The following is a 17,530-nucleotide window of genomic DNA, read 5'->3' on the forward strand; positions in this document are numbered from 1 at the left end:
GAATTTGAGACCTTAGGAACAAGAGTAATTGAGGTACAATTCGCACCACAAAACATCTTCCTTTGTTGAAAGAAATAATGAACAGCTTCATAGATATCTCTCTTGATAATATTCCATGGTCTCTAAAGAATACATCATTATATCCATCTAACCTAGCTCGGAGCTTTACTATCATCAATAGCATTCAGGGCGTCATCGATCTAAGATTTTGTGATAGGAGAGCATAATAATTGAGCATCTTCTAGAAAGCCTAGGGCTTGGCCTGAGAGTTGGAATGTCTGCCCTGGGCAGAGCAACAACAACAATACCAAGTAGGCCTTTTTAAAACCCCTGAATTTCTCCAATAATATCATCTTGTTCAGTGAGCTTCAACCCCTAGTCATTATACATAAGTGATATTCTATTTATATTTCTTTTCTGTTTGACAAACGCAATGAAGAATATATTATTAATGTAATACCCCGTAATTTGGTGTAATTAATTTAATTAGCCCATACATTTTAAAATCTTAATTTTGATTAATTACATAATTATATTTGAAATTATTTTGAGGGAAAAACGTTTTCAACTCTTTTGGAGCGAAATATTTTTTTAAAATTCATTAAGGATATTTATGTAATTTTGGAATAATTATTTTAAAAAGGATTTTTAATTAAATAACTTAGGGAGTAATAAAAATAGTTTTCCGAAAATCGAAAATTTTCGACAAATAAATCAGATTTTCGAAAATAAGAAAAGATCCTCGAACAGATTTTTTTAAACTCGATAATCTTAAACGAATTTTCCTAAACATGAAAATAAATTTTAGAAATTTGGAAACTAAAATAATTATGAAATCTACTCTTTTTGTATTTTCCATAATTCAATTATTCTCCTTTCCTTAAATCTTCTAAGGAATATTTTAGATTATTTTCTTCCCCAAATTCTCTGAACCATAATTACCATTACCCTTACAGCCATACCCCATTCAACTATAAATACTCAATTATATCCTTCATTATTAGTCACACAAAAAGTTTTAGATCTTCTTTACAAAAACCCAAAATTCTATATCGTCCTAAAACTCCTTTTCTCTCTCTCAATTTTCCACAACCCACTGCAGCCACCCCCTCAAATGAGGCAGCCATCGCCGGCCACCCTAGGCGACACCACCTCGTGGTGTTGCTCCTTCGTTCTTCATTCTTCGTTCTTCGTTCGTTGTTCATCGTTCTTCAATTAGTTGATTCAAATCATTCTTTTTCGTAGTTCATGAATGAATATCATAAGCCTATTTGATCTAGTGAGAAGTGGTTGATTGATCAAGGTACGTGTATTTGGCTAGATATTTAATTAAGATTGAAACTATGTATGATTTGATTTATATTTTTAATTATTATAATTATGATTTTTGAAAAACGTTATTGATGATGTTCAAATATGATGCTGACGATTTTAATGTATGTTGGTGATTGAAATGGTTTGAATTTATAACTTTTACTCAAATAATTGTTTAAATATCAAAAAAGTATTTTTAAAATACTTGGTGGACAAGTAAGTTTGAGATGAAAAATTATTTAATGGAAAGCCTTTCTATGGAATATGTATTTTTTGGAAAGCCTTTTGTGGAAAATTTATATTTCGAAAAGTTTTCAAAGTCTTTCATAACTTATTATTGGTATAATGGATCTTTCTAGATCTATAGAACTTATGTTAATAAGCATCACATGTTGTGTAATTCGAGGGAACTTGTTGACATTTATTTTGGTTAGAACCCCAATGCATAGATTTGTGAAATGAAATACTAGGTTGGGGTATGCATATTTAGGAAGAAAGGGAAGATAAGAAGAAGTTTTTAATTTTTGAATATATTGAAATCTTGTAGACGCCTACATTTGTCCCCTAGGCTGGAAGCAGTGAGTTCAATGATGAAACTATAACCCACTCGTCAACAAAGCACACTGATTAGCCGAAGAACGACCTTCAACTGACTCAAGAGACCATCCGGAGCAGACATGTTAAATATAGTAACTTCCATAAATAGAAATATTGCTAAAATAGACTTGACATATTCTTAGTCGCATTAGCATCCCCGATACGGCTTAATATGTGGTTGCATCGATAGAAAGATTGAGTGTAGTTGTTTGCATTGCAGCACACCTGTACGCGCCAAAACATTCTAGTGCATGAGAGAAGGTCATAAAACACAATATTCTGTTCATCCAGGCGGTGACCAATTCTATAACAATCTGAGGAAGGTCTATTGGTGGCCAAGAATGAAGAAGGTATTAGTTGAGTTTGTAGTTAGATATTTGACTTGTCAGAAGGTCAAAATAGAGCACATGAGACCTCAAGGAAAGGTTCAACCATCAGAAATTCCAAGTTGGAAATGGGACTGTATTTCAATGGATTTTGTCACTTGTTTGCCCAAGTCAAAGTTAAGAAATGACACCAATTGGGTTATGGTAGATAGACTGACCAAGTCAGCAATGTTTATACCAATGAAGGAGACCTGGAAGATGGAGTAACTTGCTAAGGCTTACATTAAGTATGTTGTGAGACTACATGAAGTTCTTAAGGATATCGTGTCAGACAGGGTTTCAAGGCTTCTTTCAAACTTCTGGAAAAGTGCATAGAAGAACTTTGGTACAACATTGAAAATGAGTACAACGTTCCATCCATCCATAGATGAACAAACTGAGAGAACCATTCAGACACTTGAGGATATGCTTCGTGCATGTGTAATGGATTTCCAAGGAAGTTGGGAAGATAGTGTAGATTTGATTGATTTTCCGATAAAAATAGTTATCATGCCAGTATAGGAATGACACCATTTGATGCCTTGTATGGAAGGAAATGTAGAAGTCCACTATGTTGGAGCGACGTCAGTAAGACAATTGCGTTAGGACCTCAAATGATAGATGACACAATGAACCAAATTAGAACTATTCAGTCAAAGATTCAAGCAACGCAAGATCGCCAAAAGAGCTATGCATACTTGACATGTAAGGACGAAAAATTTCTAGTGGGTGACAAAGTGTTACTCAAAGTTTCACCAATGAAAGGTGTGATGAGATTTGGTAAGAAAGGAAAGCTTAGCCCAAAGTAATAGGTCCTTATGAGATCCTAGAATGGATAGGAAAGGTAGCTTATAGACTAGCCTTACCAATGTAGTTGCATAGAGTGCATAATGTGTTTTACATCTCTCAATTGAGAAAGTATATTCCGAATAAGTCACACGTGTTGCAACCAGAAACCATAGAATTAGACCAAAGTTTATCTTTCAAGGAAAGACCAGTCAAATTCCTGGATAGTAAAGTGCGTAGTACATGCACGAACTAGGGATGTTAAGATTGTGAATGTCTTGTGGTCTAATCAAGAGTCAAAAGAGGCAACCCGGTAAGTAGTGGACGATATGAGAAAGAACTATCCTGAGCTATTTACCGACGGTAGTTGAGTTATGGGGTGGTAACTCGTGTCTTTTAAGGGGGTAGAGTGCGGTAGAATTTCGCGCTTTTTACCTTATTTTCCCTTATTTTATGCTTAAATCAGTGCTTTCTATTGAGCTTGCACTTTATATTGTCATGTTGAATCATCTAAAGAGTACAACAACTTATAATTTTGCAAAATAAGCAATAAAGTCTCTAGTTTTGAGTTTCAAGTTTTAGTTATAGTGCCCAAGTTTCGGGACGAAACTTTATTTAAAGAGGGTAGACTGTAATCCATCTTATTTTTTTAAGTAATTATAAATATATTTTATTATATTTATAAAGGATTTTTAATTATTTTGAGAATTTTTTTGGGGGGGAAAGATTAGTGCTTTATTAATTAATGGCCAAAGTGTCCATAAGTACACAGGGGGCAATATTCGCAAGACAAGAATACTCCCAAACTTGTTCAATACCGAACGACACTAATCTAGCTAAGTGATGGGCAACAAAGTTCCCGTTTCTTTTAACGTGAGACCAAGAAATAAATTCAAAATAGGAGCTAAGAAATAAAACATCATCCAACACGCCATCTAAATCTGAGAAGAATGTTGTCGCCTTGGTGAGGCATGAGATAACTGATTGGTTGTCAGACTCAAAAATCACCTTGTTTAGCCTTGAAGGAAATAATGCCTTTGTCCAAATATGCATTTAATGTTAAGTCTAATAAATGCGGTTCAGTATTAATTAACAAGTTCAAAATTCAGTGAGATCTAGTGAGCTAAATGCCTAGCTAGAGGCCGCTTCAGTTCAAGTGGAATTAATGATATTAATCCACAACTTACTCTTGACTGAACCCGTAGGGTCACACAAATAGTACCTAAACGGATCAAGTATTTAATGGAATTAAATACTCCATCTATGGATATTCGGAATCGACGGATCTTGGTTTCAGTGGGAGCTGAGATCGTCAAAGGCAAGAAATGAATACGCCGGAAACGATGATATTGCCGGAAACGAAAATATGGATCGTATCGGAAATATAAATATTATCCAAGTCGTAGATGTTACCGGAAACGGAAACATGGTGCGTATCGGAAAATATTATCGGAAATGGAAATATTGCCGGAATCGGAAATATTACCGGAAACGGAAATATTGTTAGAATCGGAAATATTATCGGAATCGGAAAATAATTCCGGAAATGAAAATATTAAATATTTGTTCGAAACGGAAATTAATTCCGGAATCGAAAATATTAAATATTGTTCGTATCGGAAATGAATTCCGGAATCGGGAATTTAATCGGAAGCGCGTCGTACGAATTAGCATCGGACGAGACTTGCTAGACGAAGGCCCAGCACGAAGCCAGGCCTACGCCCAGCAAGCCAAAGCGCCCAAACACACGCTGCCAAGCCACGCCAGGCCCAGGGCAAGGCCAGGCCCAACAATGGCCTTGGCGAGCGCGGAGCTGCGACATGGGCTGCGACGAGTGGGCTGGCGCTGTGCGTGGGCCGTAAGGCCTGCGTGTGGTGCTAGCGTATCACTCGAAGTGTGTTACTCGAATCCTAAGGCTACCGGGATTCGTCATATGATTAAATCTAATCCTGAAAGATTTGGTTTATTTAATTAGAGTCCTAGTAGGATTATAATTAAATAAATTAGTTTCCTAATAGGATTCCAAGTCCTTTTCCATAACTCTATAAATAGGTGCCTAGGGTCACAATTTATGAGACACAATGTCAAGTATTCAAACAATAAAAGGCTAAGATTTTTAAGTACAAAAATCAGCCATATTCTTGCCCTATTAGCCGAAAATATATAGTACCTTAAAGGCGATTCTAGTTGGTTAATCTTAAGGCGGATCCGGACGTGTTGTGGACTATCTACGGAGGGACGACACTTGGAGTCCTAAAGACTTGTTCTTGTTCGGTTCGGACGCAGCTAGGGAGGGCACGCTACAAAGTGTATGCATCTGAATTATGCTAAATGATTATGTGTAAATAATATGTTTCCTGGCTTTATGGTTTTTCCGCATGATTTATGTTTATTCATATGTATCATAACCTAACAGTGGTATCACGAGCCTCTTATTATTTTCATAATCTAAATTGCATGAACATGGTTAAATTTTACAAATTTGCAAGGAATTAAAGGGGTGATTAGTTTTCGTAATTAATTGCAAATTACGTTATTTAATTATATGTACGCAGTTTCTCGGCAGAATATTCGTTACTCAACCAAATCGAGTGATTTTTGTGTCAATTTCGCATGTAAAAGGCATTCTAAAATTTTGACAAAACTAGTATTTTTCGCCGAAACCCAGAATTCCCAAATTCAAAGCCTAACTATGACTTTTCGAAGGTTTAAGTTTTTCGAACGCAAAAGTTTGTAAATTTAAGATGTTAAATTGAATATTTGCGATTCTTGTTGATAAATCTTGAGTTTTTGATTGACCTACAGTATATGTTTAACAATTATGAATGCCTAGACTTGTTAATTATACAACCTAATTTGTAATTATGATTAATTTGTTGAAATTCGAATAATTTAGAATTGATTTGTTTTTCATAATTAATTAATAATTTAATTAGGTATCCATGATTAAAATCCACCATAAAAATTGTTAATTTATGTTAAATTTTAAATTTTTATGACCTAGATTTGAATCCATGTTAATCGGAAATTAATTAATTAATAAATTTTCGATTTTTCGCCCTAAAATTATGAAATTAATATTATTAATTTGTCGTTAATTTTAAATTAAAAATTTTAAATTTTAAATTTTTATGAAAATGCTCATAAATGTTGCACGCACAAAGCAAAGGAAGCTATGTGTTACCCTTAAGGGGTGTTGTATAGTGCGGGCATGCGACGACGAGCAAGGGAGCTCGTCGCCCATGCGGTACGAATGCAACGAGCAACAAGCAAGAGGCGCGCGCGCGAAGCAAGGGAGTTGGGCGTGTGCGACTCAATGGGCGATGGGCGGAGGGCGTGGCGTGTGCCAGGCGAGCAGTCGCGTGTGGGCAGCAAGCGAGCTGCGCCACAACACGTGCTGCCTCGCCCAGCGAGCAAAGCAGTAGCGTCATGCTATGCGGGTTGCGCGCAGCGTGGCCTGGCATGGCTGCGATGCGTGTGGCCTGCTCGTGCGCGCCTAGCGATCAGTCGATGGGGCACGGCTGCCTCATGGCTCGATGGGGCTTGGGGGCAAGCCCAAGTGCCTCGTCGTGGTACGATTGACGCGTTTTGAATTTAATTTAAGATTTCAGTTCGGAAATAATTTTAATTAATTTTAAAATTAATAATTTAAATTATTTTCTCGGATTTTAATTTTGAATATTATAATTATTATAAATTTTATTTATACTAATTATTTTACTGAAATTAAACCTTGAATTAATTTAAATTCATTTAATTCAACTGAAAAATAAATTAAATAAAATGGATTCAATTATAAATTTATATGAGCTTTAAATTATAATTAAATTTGTATGTTTCCGGTTAGACTAGAAATACATTTTTATGTTTAAAATTAGTAAAGCATATGAATTTATTGGTTTAAGTGGGAGCAATTTTAGTCATAAACTCTTGATTAGGTCTACAAATTCTTTAAGGTTAAACAAATTGATTAGAATTAATAAGGACTAAATAATTGGTAGATTATTGGTGCCCTTGATTAATTGCTGCAAATATTTATGTGATGCATACAATGTGTTTTTTACCAACCAATTATGTGGGCCATTCATGATAATGAATGGGTGAATGGTATATATTCTATATGTACTGTTTTGCAGGTTATGAAGTGACTAGTATGGCCCAAATAGGATAGAAAATATGGTCTGCGTACCATTAATTTGAATGTAATTGGTCTAATGCACCAAATTTGTTTTTCAATTCAAAAATGGTCTGCGTACCATCAAATAGTTGTAATTAGTTTAATTATAGCTGATCCTGTTTGAAGAAAATGGAGCCTCCCACGGTGAAATTCAAGACGAAGTTTCCATCCATTTTCAAGACGGACTTTGAAGTTGAAGCTTCAAGATGAAGTCGGGCCATACTAGATCACATTTATCTTATGCATGCTTTAAGTTATTTATTGCTTTTAAATATGTCTTAAATATGCATGAGATCGAAGCTTGATTATGCTGTATGATTAAGGATTTTAGTTCACTTAAAATCTAACCAACATAGTAAGAGCCTTAAGTTCCAAACTTAAAAATTGAGTTAAAAGGAACCATGCCAAAATAACACTTACTTGGATAACCTTTACATCAATCTAGTAATAGATTACGCTCAGCGAGGTGTTACTTATTGATCCTAAAGGGGTAAGGTACACAAATAAATTGTGAGTACATGTTAGTTTTGGTGAAACTCAACGATATGAGTAAGGAGTCCTTTTATGTCGTGGCAAAATCGATACGTTTACCTAATAAGCTCTTAGACGTACCTATCAACCAAGAGTAGTTTCTAGACTATTAGCAAAAGGTTTTTGCTTACCTAAAAGATTTTAGAATTGAGTCTAAATACATAATGTGCTTAATTCTTCAATGGGTTTTAGGATCTTGGAATCATTTTATTCACACCTGCCGGAACACATAACTTGAATAAAATGCTTAATGAACATTAAATTATGCATGGATGCTAGAATTTAAGTTTATTAAGAGAAACTGTGAATGATTATTTATTTGTTTATTCTTTTTCAATTGTAGTTTTAATTATGGCAAACAACAATTCATTCAACATTCGATCAATTCTCGAAAAGGAGAAGTTGAACGGGAAAAACTTCCTTGAGTGGCAAAGGAACTTGCAAATAGTTCTTATGCAGGAAGAAAAGGAGTATGTCCTGGAAGAGGCGATGCCCGAAGCCGCAGGCGAAGGGGTCACTCAGGCAGCCCTCAATCATTGGATTGATGCCAACAAGGATGTGAAATGTCTAATGCTTGCAACCATGAGTGCAGATCTACAGAAAACGTTCATCAACTCAGATGCTTTCACGATCATCAGTGAGTTAAAGAACATGTTCCAAGATCTGGCTCGGGTCGAAAGATTCGAGACTCATAGGCAAATTCTTGAGACCAAGCTTAAGAAAGGCGAGCCCGTAAGTCCACATGTTCTCAAAATGATTGGACTCATTGAGAATATGAGTCGGCTGGATCAGCAGTTCTCTCAGGAAATGGCTGTAGACACCATCCTCCATTCTCTTCATAACGGATATGATCAGTTCAAGCTGAACTACAGTATGAATAGTCTGGACAAAATGCTCACTGAGCTTCACGGTATGCTGAAGACCGCTGAAAAGACGCTCAAAAGTGATAAGCAAGATGTGCTTATGGTGCGTGGGGGCAAGTTCAAGAAATCTGGAAAGAAGAGGAATGCTAAGAAAGGTGGCAAGAAGGCCAACCCAACTAAGCAAACTGGCGCCAAGTCTGAAAAGAGGAAGGTCGGTCAACCCACTTCTGAATCCAAATGCTTCTACTGCAAGAAGAAGGGGCATTGGAAGAGAGATTGCTTGAAGCTAAAGGAAGATCAGAAGAACGGAACAGTCGTTCCATCTTCAGGTATTTTCGTTATAGACTGTATACTTGCTAATTCAACTTCTTGGGTATTAGATACAGGTTGTGGCTCACACTTATGTTCCAATCCGCAGGGAATAAGAAGAAGTAGAAGGTTAAGCAAGGGTGAAGTCGACCTACGAGTGGGAAATGGAGCACGGATTGCTGCATTAGCTGTAGGAACTTATTATTTGTCGTTGCCCTCTGGGCTAGTATTGGAACTGGAAGAGTGTTTCCGTGTTCCAATTCTTATTAAAAACATCATTTCTGTTTCTTGCTTAGATGCTAAGGGATTTTCCTTTTTAATAAAAGAGAATAGTTGTTCGTTTTATTTTAAAGAGATGTTTTATGGATCTGCTAGATTAGTCAATGGACTTTATTTATTAGATCACGAGAAACAAGTTTATAACATAAATACCAAAAAGGCCAAAAAGGATGATTCAGATCTCACCTATCTGTGGCATTGTCGATTAGGCCATATTAACTTGAAACGCATAGAAAGACTTCAAAAGGAAGGAATTTTAGAACCATTTGACTTAGAGGATTATGGAAAGTGCGAATCATGTTTACTTGGCAAAATGACAAAGCAACCTTTCTCTGAAGTTGGAGAAAGAGCAACTAAACTATTGGGTTTAATCCATACAGATGTATGTGGACCAATGAGTACAAATACTAGGGGTGGTTTCAGCTACTTTATCACTTTCACTGATGACTTCAGTAGATATGGTTATGTCTACTTAATGAAGCATAAGTCTGAATCCTTTGACAAATTCAAGGAATTTCAGAGTGAAGTAGAGAATCAATTAGGCAAGAAGATTAAGGCACTTCGGTCTGATAGAGGCGGTGAATATCTGAGCTATGAATTTGATGACCATCTGAAAGAATGTGGAATTCTATCAGAATTGACTCCTCCTGGAACACCTCAATGGAATGGTGTGTCGGAACGGAGGAACAGAACCTTGCTAGACATGGTTAGATCAATGATGGGTCAGGCCGAACTTCCAATAGAATTTTTGGGACATGCACTAAATACAGCTGCACTCACTATAAATAGAGCTCCGTCTAAAGGTGTTGAAAAGACTCAATATGAGTTATGGTTTGGAAAGCCTCCAAATGTGTATTTTCTTAAGATTTGGGGATGTGAAGTATACGTCAAACGATTAATTTCAGACAAACTTCATCCAAAATCTGACAAATGTATCCTTGTGGGCTATCCAAAGGAAACAAAGGGGTATTACTTCTACAATACATCTGAGAACAAGGTGTTTGTTTCTCGAGATGGTATCTTTTTGGAAAAGAATCACATTTCCAAAATGACAAGTGGGAGAAAAGTAGACCTCGAAGAAATTCGAGTCGAACAACAAACTCTAGAGAATGCTCAAGACGACATTCAGGATGAAACTCAGAGATCTTTAGAAGTATCTGGTGAGAATCATGGTCAATCTAGAAATGTAACCCCGCGTAGATCGCAGAGATATAGATCTCAACCGGAAAGGTACTTAGGTATTTTGACGAACGAGAGCTATGACGTTCTATTACTTGAAAGTGATGAACCTGCGACTTACAAACAAGCTATGACGAGCCCTAACTCCAAGCAATGGCATGAAGCCATGCAATCTGAATTAGACTCCATGTCTGAAAACCAAGTATGGGATTTGGTCGATTTGCCAGATTGCTACCAAGCCATTGGAAGCAAATGGGTTTTCAAACTAAAAAGGGACAAGGATGGGAAACTTGAAGTTTTCAAAGCTAGATTGGTTGCAAAAGGTTACAGGCAAGTCCATGGTGTTGATTACGATGAAACCTTTTCACCAGTTGCAATGCTAAAGTCTATTCGGATAATGTTAGCAATCGCTGCATATTACGATTACGAAATATGGCAGATGGATGTCAAAACCGCTTTCTTAAACGGCGTTTTAACAGAAACTGTGTTTATGACACAACCTAAGGGTTTTGAGGATCCAAAGAATGCTAAAAAGGTATGCAAGATAAAGATCTCAATCTACGGATTGAAGCAGGCATCCAGGAGCTAGAATATACGTTTTGATGAAGCAGTCAGTGACTTTGGTTTCATCAAGAACGCATACGAATCTTGTGTATACAAGAAGGTCAGTGGGAGCAAAATTGCTTTTCTAGTATTATATGTCGACGACATATTACTTATCGGAAATGACATTCCTATGTTGAACTCTGTCAAGATTTGGCTTGGGAAATGTTTTTCGATGAAGGATCTAGGAGAAGCACAATACATATTGGGCATCAAGATTTACAGAGATAGATCTAAAAAGATGATCCGACTTAGTAAGAGCACTTATATCAATAAGGTGCCTGAAAGGTTCAAGATGGCAGACTCCAAGCGAGGCTACCTACCCATGTCTCATGGAATGACTCTAAGCAAGACTTAGTGCCCAAAAACACTTGATGAGCGTAGACGAATGAGTGGGATTCCATATGCATCATTGATTGGTTCAATAATGTATGCTATGATATGTACACGCCCGGATGTTACGTAAACACTCAATGCTATGAGCAGATACCAGTCAGACCCAGGAGAGGCACATTGGACTGCTGCCAAGAATATTCTGAAGTACCTGAAAAGGCACAAAGATGACTTCCTGGTCTATGGTGGAGATGATGAATTAATTGTTAAATGCTATACGGACGCAAGTTTCCAAACCGACAAATATGATTTCAGATCACAGTCAGGGTTTTTCTTCTGCCTCAACGGAGGTGCAGTAAGCTGGAAAAGTGCTAAGCAAAGCACCATTGCGGATTCTACAACTGAAGCGGAGTACATTGCTGCACGTGAAGCAGCAAAGGAAGCTATATGGGTAAGGAAGTTCATAGGTGAACTTGGTGTAGTCCCCTCCATTAAAGGACCAATAGCCCTATATTGTGATAATAACGGAGCTATTGCACAGGCAAAGGAGCCTAGACACCACCAAAGAGTCAAGCATGTACTTCGTAGATTTCACCTTCTACGAGAGTTCGTTGAAAGAAAAGAAGTCGAGATAAGCAAGATTGGAACCGATGACAACATCTTAGATCCATTGACTAAACCTTTGCCGCAGGCGAAGCACAACTCGCACACTGCAGCTATGGGAATCAAGCATATTGGAGAATGGCTTTGATGTCCTTGTTTAATGTTTTAAAGTTTTAGAGTTTAATACTTTGTAAAACATTATTGGTTAATCATTCACAATAAATGAATAGAATTCATTTTTCCATTTAATTTGTGGTTTATTAAATGATGAGTCCCTTCAATTTGACGATATATTCAAGATAGACTGTCAGGACCAGTCCTGTGACTAAGAAATGTCTATCAAGTGAACTTGAATGTCAAAAGTTGAAAATGGTCCTTGGTCGGAGTTTTCTATAAAGATGGACGCATAGAAAACGTTAGACGACTAGAATGCAAGATGACTAGTAGTTCTGTTTCTTGAACTATGAGGACATGGCAATGTCGTAATCATTTGCACAGATACTTACTTTGAGAAGACTAGTATCGGACAGACCTATGAAACTTTACTGTAAGAGATGAAAATCTGTCATAAGTAAATTACATTAAAATTATTAGACACTAATCCTCAATACCTGAGTGATTTGAGATTACTTGTTTGAGAACTGCTTACTTTGACGTTGACCAACCGTCGCACCGTAAAAGGAGGCTATAAAGGCAACGCTCAGGTAATCACCTATCAAACGAAGTCTAATCTCAAGATCGCAAGATTGGGATTGTCCTCCCATAAACCGGGATGAGATGCTTAAAAGTTTTACAAGGCCACTCAGAGAGTTAGAAACTGTAAAATGCATGGCCGTGCTCAGATGAATCATAGGCTATGATTATCTGTTTATTTGATCAGTTGAACCCTGAAACCAAGAAACACCTCTGGACGTAATAAGGATGACAACTCTTACTTTATGTTCAAGAGCAAGCATCGAGCGACAAAGGAATTAGGAAATGCACACTTGTCCCTAAGGACAAGTGGGAGACTGAAGGAATGATGCCCTTGGTCCAAGTATGCATTTAATGTTAAGTCTAATAAATGCGGTTCAGTATTAATTAACAAGTTAATAATTCAGTGAGATCAAGTGAGCTGAATGCCTAGCTAGAGGCCGCTTCAGTTCAAGTGGAATTAATGATATTAATCCACATCTTACTCTTGACTGAACCCGTAGGGTCACACAAATAGTACGTAAACGGATCAAGTATTTAAGGGAATTAAATACTCCATCTATGGATATTCGGAATCGACGGATCTTGGTTTCAGTGGGTGCTGAGATTGTCAAAGGCAAGAAATGAATACTCCGGAAATGATGATATTGCCGGAAACGAAAATATGGATCGTATCGGAAATATAAATATTATCCAAGTCGTAAATGTTGCCGGAATCGGAAACATGGTGCGTATCGGAATATATTATCGGAAATGGAAATATTGCCGGAATCAGAAATATTACCGGAAACGGAAATATTGTTAGAATCGAAAATATTATCGGAATCGGAAAATAATTCCGGAAACGGAAATATTAAATATTTGTTCGAAAAGGAAATTAATTCCGGAATCAAAAATATTAAATATTGTTCGTATCGGAAATGAATTCCGAAATCGGGAATTTAATCGGAAGCGCGTCGTACGAATTAGCATCGGACGAGACTTGCTAGACGAAGGCCCAGCACGAAGCCAGGCCTATGCCCAGCAAGCCAAAGTGCCCAAACACACGCTGCCAAGCCACACCAGGCCCAGCGCAAGGCCAGGCCCAGCAATGGCCTTGGCGCGCGCGGAGCTGCGACATGGGCTGCGATGAGTGGGCTGGCGCAGTGCGTCGGCCGTAAGGCCTGCGTGCGGTGCTAGCGTATCACTTGAAGTGTGTTACTCGAATCCTAAGGCTATCGGGATTCGTCATATGATTAAATCTAATCCTAAAAGATTTAGTTTATTTAATTAGAGTCCTAGTAGGATTATAATTAAGTAAATTAGTATCCTAATAGGATTCCAAGTCCTTTTCCATAACTCTATAAATAGGTGCCTAGGGTCACAATTTATGAGAAACAATTTCAAGTATTCAAACAATAAAAGGCTAAGATTTTTAAGTAGAAAAATCAACCATATTCTTGCCCTATTAGCCGAAAATATATAGTACCTTAAAGGAGATTCTAGTTGGTCAATCTTAAGGCGGATCCGGACGTGCTGTGGACTATCTACGGAGGGACGACACTTGGAGTCCTAAAGACTTGTTCTTGTTCGGTTCGGGCGCAGCTAGGGAGGGCACGCTACAAAGTGTATGCATCTGAATTATGCTAAATGATTATGTGTAAATAATATGTTTCCTGGCTTTATGGTTTTTCCGCATGATTTATGTTTATTCATATGTATCATAACCTAACAAGCCTATACTTCTTGGCGAGCTTTACTGCAAAGAGTACAGCCTTGCATTCAACAATCTTCGGGGGCCACTTCCCTCTCATTCTTCGAGTACCAGCAAAGATAACTGCTCCCTGTGAGTCCCTCGCTGTTGCCCCATGACCAATCCACCCTTGTTCACTCAACGATGCATCGCAGTTGACCTTAACAAAGCTAGAAGGCGGGTGTTTGCAAACCTTGGGGCTGGTTGTGGTGGGACTTCTCCAATGATCGTAGATGTGTTTGCTATACTTCCCTTGCTCCTCAACCAGACGCAATACCCTCTCCCGAACAAGCAGGTGGGGGGTGTCCTTATTATTAAAGACCTTGTAGTTGCGTCTACCCCAAGCCCACCAAAGAAGCGCGGCCCCACGTTGTCTCAAGGGAACATCTAGTTTTTTCCATTCTTCAAACACATATTTGAAGTCTTCATTCTTATCCCTGCATACCAAAGCCTTGCATTCGCACTCCCTCCATAAATCACGTACAGCTTGACAATCAAAAAGAGCATGGTGCATAGTTTCAACAACCCCTGGGAACCATGGGCAATCCTCATTATCCAACATATGGCGGTGCTTTATGAGAGCACGAGTTGGGAGGGAGTTAGTTCATAATCTCCATAGGAGATGTCGAAGTTTAGGGGTAGTGTCCAGCCTCCAAATATTACCCCATGCCTTGTGGAAATTGCTGAAGTTACAGGACTTTTCGAGCATATATGCGGTCTTGAAGGAGTAAAGACCGTCCTTCGAATATGCCCAGGTTAGGCAATCATCTCTCCCACAAATACTGATGGGGATAGAAAGGATGCAGTTGACGTCCCTCTCAGAGAAGAGGGAGTTAAGCAAGTCAAAATTCCACTTGTGGGTTGTGCTATCAATCAGCTCGCTCACCAACTTCACTGTACCTGAGTTCGTAGTTTGCACAAAGCTCCCCTGCTCGTCTGTAAGCCAAGGGTCTGAGTAAATATCTATCTGCGTGCCATCGCAAATGCGCCATATCAAGCCTTCCATTACAAGTGACTTTGACCCCATATGTTTCGCCATGAGTAACTGCCATTCAAACCCAATGCTGACTCTAGAAAATCACTTTGAGGGAAGTACTTCCCCTTCATAACTCGCCCAAAGAGGGAGCTAAGGGATGAGATGAACCTCCCCCCCCCCCCCCCTCTATCTCTCTCTAAGCACGTTGTCCTTGATTTTTCTTAAGCACATTGGAAGTATGTTGTTTATTTTTCTTGCTTACTTAGTTGCAATTCATTTTGCAGAGAAGGATAATCTTATAATGTATGGTTTCCATGCAAATGAATAAAGGTGGGTAAATCGTCATCGACATATTGAGACTTTTAGGTGGGTTTTATTTGTATATTGTTTTTGTTAGGGGAACTTACAATTAGTTTTAGTTATCCTATAAGAAAAGTTTTGTCAGTATAGTTCAATAGTTAGACTTTGTTAAGTCTTTCCCTTAATTGGATAACATGAGTATAGTCGTAAACTGTAACAGTTGCAAATTTGTTTGGTCTTTGTACAAATGATATGTTATTGGTGGTAATAAGTGATTTAAAGTGGATCTATTTTTTCAGGGAAGATGAACATAAGCAGAAAAATGTAATGATTAAAAACACAAGACTTCATATGTTAAAGTTATAATTATTGTCATTTGGTTTAAACAACTTCTAACACATACTTGAAAACAACATAACTTCTAAATTCCATTACCCGACCAACATATAACCAGCCCGTTCGTCGAACGGGCCCAAAAACTAGTTATATAAAAAAAGGGGGTTATGCTAAGTGGGCGCGTCAGCACGTCCAATTGCAGCCCGTCACGTGTTCCAGTAAGTCAAAGAACCAATGACATTTTTGCTTTCAAATTGCAACCACCCTATTATGTAACGGTAATTTTTAGCCAAAAATAATTAATAAAAAAATACCAACGGTCATAAAATTTTAATATCTATATATAGAGACCCATTTTGTTATATTTTTACACACTTTTAAAACTCAATTTTCTCTGTTCTCTAAGATAAATCATTTTTCATACTTAGTACACTATGATTTGAAATTGTGTAATATCTGAAAATTTACACAAATATAAATATATTTTATTCTAATTTGCATTTTATTATTATTATTATTAATACCAATATAATAATAATAATAAAATAATAATTATTATTATAATTATTATTATTTCTATTTTCGATCATTATTTTCGTTATTCTTGTCATTGTTAGTTTACTGCCTCCGTTCCTGAGAGTTCATTACGCTTTCAGTTCGTTTCTTAAATTTCTTTACACTTATGTTTTATTCTATTTTTTGAATACAATGTTTAAAATTATACTCTTTATTCTGATTGTTTTTATTTATCCACTTGCAACATTTTTATTGGCCCACTTGCATAATTATACCCTCTATTCCCATTTTTTTTATTCATGTACTTTCACACTTAAACAAGATGTCACTTTTACCCATTTACAAATAACTACACCACTTGCTCACCCTCTCCTTTACCTTAATTCGCGTGCGTGAAAACAATAATTAAAAAACATATAGGAACGCAGGTAGTAGTTTTTATTTCAAAATTAAAATGGATCATTTGATTAGTCAACCTCAACAAGATGACCCATCGGCAAACAACCGGTCAATTAGAGAGGATGAAGTTTAGATTAGTTGTTACATAAAGCAATGCACTGACGAAGTTAACCAGAAAGCATCTGTATTTTGGAGGAAGATTAAACACAGCTATGACACGACCTAAAGAGAAAGACCGATGGAACTTACTAAAGTTCCGATTGTGAAAATGATCAAGAGACGATGGAGACGATTACCGAGTGAAACAATTATCAGTAAATTGATTGATCTAGTTCGATCTGTAACAATCCAACTCCTCAGTCTCTGAAAGATGATTTTTGATCGAGCATAATTTGACTTTATGATGTTTAGGTTCATCACGTAATATGTTTGATTGTTGTAATATTTAAATTATCTAAAAAATATTATGCAATTTAAGTTATGTTCCTTTATATTATTTACATTAATTAAATATTTACCTAAATAAATTAACATATATAAAAATGTAGGGTAAACAAATATAAAATTAAAGAAAATATAAAATGTAAAAAATAATTAACCTAAGTACAATTATTAACCTTAGTTCAGTGTTTTAAATCA

General features: G+C 37.0%; 1 protein-coding gene across 1 annotated transcript; it reads right to left on the reverse strand.

Moving 5' to 3' along the window:
* Positions 1-14,332: 14,332 nt before the first annotated feature.
* On the reverse strand, positions 14,333-15,403 carry LOC110796586 (uncharacterized). The gene is made up of 2 exons (XM_022001646.2): positions 15,028-15,403; positions 14,333-14,892 (listed from the first exon to the last, which is right to left on the reverse strand). The coding sequence occupies exons 1-2, from the start codon at positions 15,401-15,403 to the stop codon at positions 14,333-14,335; spliced, it is 936 nt and encodes a 311-aa protein (XP_021857338.2).
* Positions 15,404-17,530: the final 2,127 nt, after the last annotated feature.

The sequence above is a fragment of the Spinacia oleracea genome, chromosome 5, assembly GCF_020520425.1.
Source record: "Spinacia oleracea cultivar Varoflay chromosome 5, BTI_SOV_V1, whole genome shotgun sequence".
Lineage (NCBI taxonomy): Eukaryota > Viridiplantae > Streptophyta > Magnoliopsida > Caryophyllales > Amaranthaceae > Spinacia > Spinacia oleracea.

Coding starts and splice junctions, on each gene's coding strand:
- LOC110796586 (XM_022001646.2), bottom strand. CDS start 15,403: ATGGCGAAACATATGGGGTCAAAGTCACTTGTAATGGAAGGCTTGATA. Junction 14,893..15,027: donor CAATTTCCACAAGGCATGGG/GTAATATTTGGA, acceptor CATGGTTCCCAG/GGGTTGTTGAAACTATGCAC.